At 45.5% G+C, this 11,828-nt stretch overlaps 1 protein-coding gene across 3 annotated transcripts in view; it reads right to left on the bottom strand.

Moving 5' to 3' along the window:
- MOV10L1 (Mov10 RISC complex RNA helicase like 1) overlaps positions 1–11,828 on the bottom strand; it is a 77,897-nt gene that overhangs the window by 34,381 nt on the left and 31,688 nt on the right. For all 3 annotated transcript variants that reach the window (XM_019509311.1, XM_019509310.1, XM_019509312.1), the window contains 5 exons: positions 11,046–11,186; positions 7,423–7,661; positions 7,098–7,293; positions 4,531–4,728; positions 3,212–3,326 (listed from right to left, as the gene is read on the bottom strand). In XM_019509311.1, the coding sequence (XP_019364856.1) occupies positions 3,212–3,326; positions 4,531–4,728; positions 7,098–7,293; positions 7,423–7,661; positions 11,046–11,186 (889 nt within the window). The remainder of the gene's footprint in view (positions 1–3,211; positions 3,327–4,530; positions 4,729–7,097; positions 7,294–7,422; positions 7,662–11,045; positions 11,187–11,828) is intronic.

Raw genomic sequence — 11,828 nt, forward strand, 5'->3', positions numbered from 1 at the left:
CAATGATCTTCCGAGGTCCCTTCCAGCCCTAGTGTCTATGAAATCTATGAACCCTAATTCTCTCAGCCTTTCCTCATAAGTCTTACTTCCCAGGCCTCTAATCATTTCTGGAAAGAGTCCAGCACAGAGTGACAATTTGTCCACAGCCTTAAAACATGGGGCCCAAAACTGGACATAGTACTCCAGGCTCCCACTGAGGTGGCTCTTTCTGCACAAGTGTCTCCACTTCTGAGCCATTTCAAGACCCATGTAAGCCTTGAAAATAAACAGCAAAATCCACAGCAACCGATGGCTCTTGTATACCAGGGACTGATATGGCCAAAAGCAAATACAAGCCATTAGGCTGTGTAATCTGTGTCACTAAAGCTTAAGTGCAGGTTAGATAAACATTTGTACGAGATGGCTTAGATTGCACTTATCTTGCCCTGAGCAGGAGCTTGGGCTAGATCAGGAGTGGCCAACCTGCAGTCTGGGTGTTAAGTGGCACAGACAGCCTCTGGGTGAGGCATGTGGCACAGTGGCAGGTAGGGCAGGAAGCAGAAAGCAAGGTAGAAAATTAGGCTGTAAGCAAAGAGAAGGAAGCACAGCAGCAGATCAGGCAAGGGAAAGAGGACTGAAACAGCATTCAGGGAGGGTGTGGGGCTAAACTGTAGTATGCCAGCCAAAAAGGGTAGCCCCCACTGAGTTAGATGACCTCTTGAGTTCCTTTACAGTCCTTCTATACTATAATTTCCCACTGAATGCAGAGGTGGCATTACTATCAAATTCTTTTAAACAGACAACGCCCTGATATTTCTACTGCAACTACTGTTACCTAAAACTCTGTCACATGCTTCATAGTAGATTAATTAACTACATGACTAACATATGGCAAGACTTTTCTTGGTTTGTAAAATGGCATGTGACAGTATACAGATCTGACATTTCCAGAAGAGGGCATCATTGCTTAGCTGTTTCACTGCTTAATAGACATCTCATCAAGCCAGATGACATTCTGGTTAAGTCTTGTAAGGAGTTTTTGGCTGCATACAGATGTGTGCAGCCATGCTCACATCTGCGGTGCCACATACTGCATGTTCAGTTGTTCTCTGTGCTGCAAGGGAGCAATGCTGAGGGTTGTTGTTTTTTTGTTTTTTTTTGTTTTTTTTACCCCTGGATATCCAGGGGTCAAAAAACCCACAGAAAAAAAAGTGGAGTGGCACACATGGCGGCAGCGTATGTCACCTTAAGTAGGAGCCTGACCGGCCAGAGCTGTGCTCTGCTGTTGGTCAGACTCCATGTGGCAAGATTGCCACAGCAGCTGTACCTGGAGTCCTGGGGGCCTTCCAGGGCTGCAGCAGAGGCCAACCCAGTGCCAGAGCATGCATGGCATGGGCGTTCCCTGGGGACAACCAGCAGCAGCACAAGGTGCACTGCTGTTAGTTGTCCCCAGGAAACCAAATATCCATGCACATCTGGGAGCAGCCTTTGAGGCCTATCTAAGAAACTAAGGCGAAGCAACTAATTAGATCCTCAAAAGAATTTTGTTATGACATAGACAACGAAATATTGAAAAGAAACCAGTATGTGGATCTTCAGAGACAAAAAGCTGCCATATATACATATACATTACTCCATTTTATCTATATAAAAAATTTTCTAATACACACACATACACACACACACACACACTTTTAGAACGTATAAAATGTTCAACTGCAGAGAAGGAAGGTAGCCAGAGACTATGCTTTCATTTTGATTTAACAGAAACAAGCCAGAGTTGTGTGCGTTTTTTTTGCATAAGTAGTTTGAACTCTAATCACTGGGCTGAATTGCCTAGCCATTCAGGACTACGCACTTCATCAAGATATGTTGGGGAACATATGGGACACATTGTCGAGTTGTGAAACACTGAATCTATTACCCACAAAGTAATTTTAAATGGTCTTCAGCCTACTTGACAAATCACATCTCTCACCCAACGTATTTCTGTTAATTCTACATCAACCTTCTCCCAGTTCCTTTCTGGAGTTACTCCTTGTGAAAGAAACAGCTTCTGTCATATAGTAGACTCTCTCATCATGACACTAATACAATTTTCATTCACTTTTCATTTCTTTTAGCTTCCTTTGTTCAGTTGTGTGGGTTCTACAAGACACTGAGTTCCATTTAAGTTAAGGGTGCTTTGCTAGGTTCAGCCTCTTATACTGTAAATTAGCTAAATGCTGGTCAAGAATGATGGGAGAGAACAGAGCCCTGTGCCCCACCCATCCGGGTCCATTTCCCCCTTCCCTCCTGCTGCTTGGGGTCTGGGCCCACTCCTCCCCCTCCCCGCCACAGTGGCAGGGGAGCAGTGGGCCTGATGCAGAGAGTGTTGGGGACCCAAGGGTGGGAAAAAGCTGGCCCACTGGAGTGGTGGTGAAGGGGATGGGAAGAGTGGCAGAGGAGTGGACCCGGGTCTGAGCAGGGCAGAAGGCCCGCTTCTCCCCTCCCCTCTCCTCTCTGCTGCCGTGTCGGCCTGGGCCCACTGCTCCTCCCCCACCACAGCAGCGTGCCGGCTTCTCTCCCCCCTTCCTCCCCACACTGGGCCAATTCCTCACCCCACCACCACCGCTTCAGCCCTGCAGGCAACAATGATGGAAGGCGGGAGGGGCAGGCAGTGGCCAGCACTGGTGGCTTTGCCCCTGTGGGCATCCTGACCCCACTCCCCACTGCACTGCTGCCACCACCTCTAAGGAGCAAGGGAGGGGGTGAGGGCAGCTCTGGTGGCCTCACCCCCCTCGCCACTCCACTGTCACCACCTGCAGGGAGCAGAGCGGGAGGCGGTGAGGCCAGCACTGTCCTTACAACCCCTGCCCCCCCCGTTCCATCTGCCACCTCCAGGTAGCAGGGTGGGGGAAGAGGGGGGAAGCGAGGCCAGCAGAGCTGGCCACACCCTGCTGCTCTGTCCCTTGTGTGCCCCCCATCATGGCCGTGCTCTGCTATGCTGCCACCTCCTGTCCCAATGCTGTATTTGCACTCTGATTGGCTGTTTCAGTCAGCCAATTACAGCATGAATAAAGCGTGACAGACAGACAGACTAAGGTTTTTATAATATTAAAATACATGTAGTGTTAGGTGGTCTGTAACTATTGTAACAATAGTTGCATAGGAACTACTATTTGAGCACAAGCTGCCATTTATAGAGGGCTGGAAAATGATGTTTTACTAACATACACTTGTACATGCATACCTCCGCAAGAAGAGGTTGAAAAAGCAGTATGTCCAATTTCTGTTCGACACATCGTCTTAAACTACTTGGTATAGGATAATGTGGAAGGAAGCTTGGAAGCTGTCTTCTACAGTTTCTAAAATAAAAATTCAAGTATTTAATTTTTTTTGGTATTTTCTCATACTTTTCAGATTCACCAACTGGCTTACATTCATTTTCTTTTATTTCATTTCATTCACATTTTCTCATTAGTATTCATGAAGACACGTGTCAAAAATGTGTAAGAGACAAACCTATCCCCTTCACCCCAACCTCCACAGTAGTTCTGTCAAAGGGCTCCCTGGGTTTCAATCCTGCTAAATATAATCCTAGAGCGTAGACAGAAATAACTTCTGAAACATTTCAAAGGGCTTTGAAATACTTCAAAGCAGTATTATACAGATATGCAGTGAGATTTTATAGTTTCATAGTTAGTAAGTGTGACAAAATGGCACCTACAGGGGACGGGTCATATTTTGGACCCTTTTGTTCTACTGCATGTCTGTACAGGTTGTCAGTCCTCCAGCATCCCAAAACCCAGTATACTCTATTTAAGCCCCACCTTCTCCCACTGGCTTGGCTACTGCTCCCTGCAATGGGGCTCCTGGCACTTGGGGTGTTCCTTGAGGCTCCAGCACTCAGGACACCAGACACTCTTGCTTCCAGCACTCCAGGTGCTCCCTGCCTGTTGGGGTGCCACTACTGCCTGTACTCTAGCACTAAGGTGGCTCTGTTCCCATGGAGGGAGGGGCAAGAAGAATCAGGTGGTGATCAAATCCTCTTGTTGCACGCCTAGGCTGAAGAGCTTGCTATGGTAGGAAGTGGTTTTGAAGTGCTCCAGCTGGGGGGCAGGGGGGAAGGACAGGGGCTACATGCATGTCCTTCAGCTGAAGCACTATGTTCTTTAAATATTTCTAGGTCCTAAATATTTCAAATAGTATGTTTGGTTTCCACCCTTTGATTATGCAACCCCAATTGGAAGTGCATTGTGATAACAGCTTTAATTCTACCATCTTTGCCATTCATGTACAAAAACAGCTTGTGTACCTTTGACAAACAGACCCAGCTAAAGGGTTGAGATCAGTCTCCTAGAAAAATGTCTACCAATGCAACTTTAAAAATAAACCCAGTCTATTTCATTTTACAAAATAACAGCAATTAACACTATGGATAAGCTAGTTCAGTACATAAAATCTGTCCTAGAATTAGTTACAAATATACTTCGCTTGCATCTTATAAGAAGGTAAGCCCTTCTAGCAAACATGAAGTCAAATTTATTTTTGTGACTTATTTCACAGTACCTTCTGTTACGTTCTGTTATAACCACGGTTGTCTTTAAGTTTTGAGGCTCTGTAGTAATGTTATGCTTTCTTGAAGAGAATGGTCGAGTGGCAGCTATTAGTAATTCTTCTTCATTTATTACAGTCACTTCAAGATAACGTCCAATAATAAAATCAGAAAAACAAAGCAACAGGAGTTCTTTGCAGTGCCCAGGGTTTCTTTAAGGAAAAAAGATAAGCAGATTTACCTTTTTATTCAGCTAATACAATTTTGTTGAAAGACACCAAGTTTTTCCTTTTAATGACACTGTTGGAAAGTGAAACAATAGCTGATTTAAATGAAGTTCTTCATATATAAACTTTGGAAGTGCTTCACTGGAGTTCACCTAACACTGCCTTTCCTTCCCCCACAGAATGAACCCCTTTTTAACGCCTTGTATTTACTCGCATACAACATGCTCCTAAATAAGACTGTCAGTTTTCCGAAGGCAGAATGATGTAAAGATTTTTTTTTTTTGCTATTACTGAAAACACAAGTAGCCAGTGAGGGTGGAAGATAGCAAGGGACAACCTGTGGCTGCTCTTAATAGTCTGGCTCAGGGGATGGTGACTTTTAAATGGAACCACCTGGCTCTAGTGACACCTCAGCAGCAGGGAAGCTTTTCCCATGCACGTTCCAGACAACTGGGAGCTGCACCTGTGCTGCCACTGCTTTCCTCAACCCCAACTCTTGAGTTGTAGAGCAGCTTCCAGCTCATGGAGAACTGCACCAGGACCAGGTATCAGCATACTGTGTCCATGCTGCTCCTTCTTCCTGCTCCCCCTCTCACCCTGGGGGTACAGTGGAGGCACAGCTGAAAGCAGCCCAGCCTCAATGCAGTGCCCTACCAGTTGGAACTTGCAGCCATGCTGCAGCTGGGTGTACTATCCCTTTCCCCGTTTCATAGATTGTAGAGTCAGAAGGGACCACGAAGGATCATAGTCTCCGACCCCCTCCCCCGGGCAGCAAAAAGGACCAAGGTTAGATGACCCCAGCCAGGTGCCTCCTCTTGAAGACTGCCAAGCTAGGTGATAGCACCAACTCTCCTGGCAGCCTGCTCCAGATTCTGGCCACCTTCACTTTGAAAAATTTCTTCCTAATGTCTAACCTGAATCTACTCTCCATTAGTTTGTACCCATTATTCCTAGGGGTGCCCTGGTAAATAGCGCATCTCCAATTCTCTGTTGTCCTCCCTTGATAAACTTATAAGTGGCTACTATGTCTGTCTGCTAAAGAGCATTTAATCTCCTACTCCAGATGCTGTTGCCAAGTCAGTAGCATCATCTGCAGCAGGAGTTTTTACTGCCACTAACTCAGCAGGAGCATCTGCTCTGGCAGCAGCTCAAACTTGAGGGTATCCCAGGGCTTGGTGGCTGTATTTCCTCACTTAACACATTGACCCCAAATTGCAACAACTTATTTTTGAAAAAAAAGGTGTCCGTGGTAGATGAAAATACAGTACTAAATTCCAAGTAAACTCCAAAGTCTGTATGTCAAAATTTAAAATGTTGCTCTGCTTTGTGAAATTTCTCTGAAAATTTTGTTCCCACCATAGTCTCAAAAAACTCTACTGTTCCTATAAGTGAAAGGAACACATTTCCACATTTAGCAAAATGCATTTCCAACATTTAGCCCCTCTCTACTGCTGACTGGCATTCTGGATGAGTATCTCTTACCCTACAGCAGTGGATATTTTGTTCTCATTAGTTACTGCTATACATTTAAGTTTTCTGTGTTAATTAGTGATATATTTTTAGAGGTTTTCTCCCCTTAAAATATGATGAACAGTGAACACTTCACTGGATGACAAGTATTCATCATACACTTTGAATAACTTGCAGAAAAAGTGGAAGAGGCTTGGCCTCATCTTTTCATCTCTATAATGTACGATTTCTTTTCCGTAGCAGAGGAAAAAAAGGAGCGCAGATTCCTCTAAAGTAAAATTTGAGGGTGAATGTTCCATACTATCATAGCTCTTACCCTGAAACATCTATTTATTTCATTCCCTACCTATTTTCTGCACTGAACTGGCCCCATGTCAAGCTCTCTTCACAAGTTTCCAACTTCACAACCTGGTACTGCATGGTCAAAGCAAAAGCCACTGTTAAAACTTTAAGCTTGCCTTACTTCTTGGCAAGATATGTTAGCTTTTGAAGACCACTGTGCTGCTGTGGCTAGCTTGTACTTCATGGCAGTCATTCGGTAGGGCCCTGCTGGGGACAGCTTTCAGGGGCAATGTGATGAGCAATGGCTGTGCCTCATGCTTTAGTAGCATTATTACTTCTATATTTATTTTCTCCATTGATTTTTAAACAGCAATCAGAATTAGATGTTAAAATGCAGGCAACTTAAAAATTAAAATATGAGGTTTCCGTGTCACAAATTAGGAAGAGATTAGTTCAATTTAGCTTTCACATTCTCATGCTACTTTTCTTGCAGTCAATGATTTATGCCTGAGAACCTGATGTCAATATTGGGACAACTGGCCACTTTTAAAAACATGGACTCATGATTCACAGCAGCTAAAATAAAGAAAAAACACACCTACATTGCAGTACACATGATCACAATGGAAGTCTTTCCACCTGGTGGTATGGAGATTTCCTCACTAGCTTCAACCTCAAGTACTGGTAGTTTTTTCACACTTTCTCTTTGTCCATTTTCTCTGTTGCATGGCTTTTTATTTTCTCCAACACAGTTTTCATTCTGTCTTGCTAAATTTGGATCCTTGGAATTAGTTTCTTCTGTAGTAAATAAAAAAAAAAGACAGTAAGCTGTACTACTGTAAAGTGGAACAATGAGGCCCACTTGAAACATTCCAATATTTAAGAAGTTGGATGCTGCATTTATTTACACTATCCTCTCACAGGTACCTTTCAGGACTCCGTTCCAGGTAACTGCTGTGTTATTCAATGACTGCCAAACCATTTTGCTGCTTTCATCAAGTAACTTAATGACTCCTTTTGAGAGGCTCTCATGTTTTACAGGAAGGGACGAGGAAGACAGTGAATTCTTCTGGTCTTTTTCAGGCACTGGAAAGCTAAACTGCTTTTCTTTTACCCAGCCAGCTAATCTGCAACTGATTAAGGAGTGTGGTTCATTTCCTTTATTCCTAGAAGTAGTTAACAGTTAAATATGGACTTAATTATTATAAAATAACATTTACAAGAAAAACAACTTTACTTGCAATATAGAACACACCAATTAATGCTGGGTCAGCTTCAGTTACATTTTGATGCTCTACCCTCAATAGATACAAACTTCCTGAAAAACTTTTTCGGGTATTTTTTTAAACTCCTGAGGATTCAGGGAAGTGGCTCTCAATCTTTGTAAGCTCCTGGCTTCCCTTTTTGCAGGAGTGGGCAATTCTGGAAGGCCACATAATGAGTTTTGATAAGCTGTTGAGGGCTGCAAGGGTAGCCCCACCCTGTGACAGGTTCCCCACCCCTGGTAGCTACGTTGGGACCAGAAGTCCTTCCCCAAGCCCCTGACCTTTGTCACTGGAAGAACCTCTCCTTGCCCCTGGAAGTACTCCTGGGGGTTTACTATCTTGGAGCCCCCCAGAAAGGAAGTACTCCTTTTGGGAAGGGGTATGGGTGTGTGTGTGGGTGGATGTGGTGTTTGTGGGAAGTGTGGGGGAGGGCATGGGTAGGCACAGGGTTTGTGGAGGGGTGTGGGGGTATGGTGGGGTGTGTGTGTGGGAGCCCCTCCTGCACACCCCCTCCCCCCATAGCACTTCGCCCCTGCTGCTGGCAGCATCAGCAGGTAGCAGACCCTCAGGGCACTTATGGCCAGGAGCAGGCAGAGTCCTCTAGTGGCACATGGCTCTGGCTGAGTCCTGGGAGCTGCACGTGGTGGCAGGGTGCAACACCAGACTGGCTTGGCTTCATCACACAGGGCTCTCCACAGCTTATATGCAGCTCCCAGGACTCAGCCAGAGCTGCATGTCACTGGCAGTGGGGGGAGGAGGCCCCATGCAATGTAGCCAGAGGCCTGACCCTGCTTCCAGCTGCTGTGTGCAGCTCCCAGGACTCAGCTGGGGTGGCAGAGAGTGGGGCAAAACCGGCCCGGCTCCATCATGTTGGGGTCCCTACCACCACCCAGCAGAGTCCCAGGCATTGTGTGGTGGCAGGGAGCGGGGATGGCCACCAGTGATGGAAGTTGGCGATGCAGGGTTCCCCCTGGCAACGCGCAAGTCCTGGGACCTGCAAGTGAGCTGCAGGGAGCCCTGTGCAATGAAACCAGGCCAGCCTGAGTCCCATGCTCCTGCTGACCTGGGCATCATCCTCTTGCTGCCCTGCCCAGAGCAGGCCCCATGCTCTGGACTCCCACTGCTCCCAAGATTCTGTCTAGCTGCAGCTTCCCCCTGCCTGCTGCCACTTCCATACTTGCTGCCCAGATTGCTACAAGAGTGGCAGGAGGAACTGCTGGAGGCCAGGGGAGCCAAGTAGTTCCCCAGGAGGCTGCAGCTGCGGCAGCAGCAGCAGTCCTGCCCGGAAGCTATGCAAACTGGCTGAGGCCAGGGCTGGGGTCCTCCTGTCACCAAGGGTGGAAGTGCATCCTGCTGCTCTGGCAGGAATGGGCAGGACTTGGCCCCAAGCAGAGCGCAGCAGGGGCAGCTACAGGCTAGGCTGGATACAATTAGTTGGTGGGTGCCCACCCGCTGGCTGGATAAAATCATCTGGGGGCTGGATCCAGCCTATGGGTCGTATTTTGCCCACCACTGCTCCACAGCTTGTGTGAATTGAGCAGCACCTTATTTCAATAACTAATTTATTTTAGTTTAGCACTTCCCTCTAGCCCCATCCCTGTGCCAGGAGTTGAGGAAAAAGTACTTGGTTCATGGCACATTAAAAAGGCAGGGATGATCATGATCTTATCTCCTTGCACTGGAGCTGGGCACTGGCAAGCCTGCATTTAGCTCCTCACACAGGGGCTAGCAGGGACAAGGTAAGTTTACTTGCTTTCTCTAGAGCCACGCAAAGAAGAACCTGCATTTACCCTCTTGCATAGGGGCTGGGTAGGGAAAGAACAAGTGTTTATCTCCTTGCACCCTGTGGCACCCTTGAAAGGATCTAATCATATACCTGTTAAGAATCACGTTAAAACCTCACAGATACCCTAAATCAGTAAGTGGGACCTCTGGGTAACATTCTGGTACACCTTAACCACTGGTCAGTGATTAGGGTGTCTCCCTATAATGAAAGGTAGCAAATTGCTGGGATATGTAGGGCTCTGGTGGATGTTATTTTTGTTAAGCTATGGGTAGGTTGCTTTACAAAACATATTGCAACATGCATGACCACAAGTACATAGCCCCTGAACAGAATGAGACAAAAAGCTCAATTTACAGCCAGAGGCCAATATGGAGTTGCTTCTTGGCTCCTCTTGACTCCAAGGGAGCTGTAAACAGGACAAGCTCAGTGATAGACTTGTCAGTTCAGCTGTTGCTGGATGAGACTAGAGGCCAGTGCAGTGGCAGGCTGTCTCTGGTTTGGGGCTGCCTGTAAACCAGGCATTTTACAAGGCTGCTGATGGTCCAGCACCAGCAGTTCTTTAAAGTTCCAACTCCTGGACAATCTAAGACCAGAGACCACCCGTGCAGTGGTCTCTAGTCTTAGGCTGCCTGTAGGCTGGAAACTTTAATGTTCCTGGCTTGCAGGCACCAGAAGCTCAAAGCACTTATAACTTTGGGACACCAGAAGCCCTTTAATGTTCCTGGCTCACAGGAAGCCCCATCTCCCTTGCAGCCAGTGGCAAGAGGGGCAGAGCTGCCCAGTCCCGGGTTCCTGCAGGGCTTCTTTCGACAACTCACTGGCTGGGTGGGCTGGCAGGGATTCCACCTCTCATTTACTCTCCCACCCCTTTGGAGCACAGAGCACTGTGGCATACTGGCAGGGCTGGGGTGGGGGATAGAATCTCTTAGACCTGCACAGATGCTATATTTGTAGCAGAAAAAGCTTCACACAACTAAGCTGCTGTTGTTTTGCAACAGATCTGTTAGAGAAACAACACAAAAAAGGTTTAAGACTAACTACATTTTAGAGATTACTTCAGCATGAAAGAATGGTTTATTTGCCATAAGACTTTAAACAAGTTGGTTAATTTCTATGCAGTTTATCCATACATAAAAATGAGTAGCACTGCTTTGCTTATGCCACAGAGTATTTTAGGAGTAGTTTGGGTTAGGAGCTAGCTTTTTATCTAAGGATCTGAAAATACCACTTGCAAAGCATCTTTTGAAGAGAAAACTGGTTTAGTGAAATGTGGACTAAGGATTAATTTCATAAAGTGAATAGATTAAGATGAACACTGAGAAGTCACCAATGACTGAATCAATTTGGTTTGGAAAGTTGATAGGAATGTCACTTCTGTATTTGTTATATGTATAAGGGTAAAAAATTCAGAAAGTCTAAAATGATGCAAGAAATGATGAAGAAAAGAAATAGCAAGGTCAAAAGGCAAAACTCATGTAAAAATAATTGAAAGGGCTTACTCTATCCAGATGATTAAATTCTTATTCTCCCCTAGCTTAAGCATTCCAAAATTAGTCATTTTTGTGACCTCCAATCCTTCTTTGTCTTTCATTATATTTTTGTATGGCTCATCCACATTTATTTCATTAGAGGGAGATAGTCTGTAAGCAATCAGAATTACATTTGTGTTGAAGCAAAGATAGAAGGGTAGATTTAGCGGAATATCAGAATTACCTTCTCTAAAATTCCATAAAATTGACACATTTCCACCACTGTTTAAGAGGCTCCAAATCACTATCACCTAACATTCCATACCTCTCAAGATATCAAGTTATAACCAAGTTAGTTGTTAGTTGAAAAAAAAAATTGAAAGATACATGAAATGGGGCGGGGGGAGAAGGCAGGAAAGAAGAGAGGAGGGAATTGGACACAGGACATACTCCACAATGGTCAAATGCCCACAAGTCTTTCTTCAGCAAGAAAGGAAATTGCATCAATAACCTAGGTGTAGCTTATAATGGCTTTCAAACAGACTCACACCAAAGTCAATACAAAGATTCCTTTCTACTTCAGTGGGAGTTAGACCAGGCCCTACATCAGGCAAGATGACCCTTTTTTCCCCCAAGAAAATCCAAATACCAAAAGGAACTTTACTGGAAAGTGTGAAGTAAAATCATGGGTTGGGCGATTCTAATCAATTTCTCTTCTTTTATTCCATTTCGCTAATTGTCTCTACATAATATTTTTAGTGTGGATGTTGCTGGTAGTTTGAAGACAAAAGCGGGGGGGGGGGGGGGGGGGGG

The sequence above is a fragment of the Gavialis gangeticus genome, unplaced genomic scaffold, assembly GCF_001723915.1.
Source record: "Gavialis gangeticus isolate Ggan-Ray unplaced genomic scaffold, GavGan_comp1, whole genome shotgun sequence".
Lineage (NCBI taxonomy): Eukaryota > Metazoa > Chordata > Crocodylia > Gavialidae > Gavialis > Gavialis gangeticus.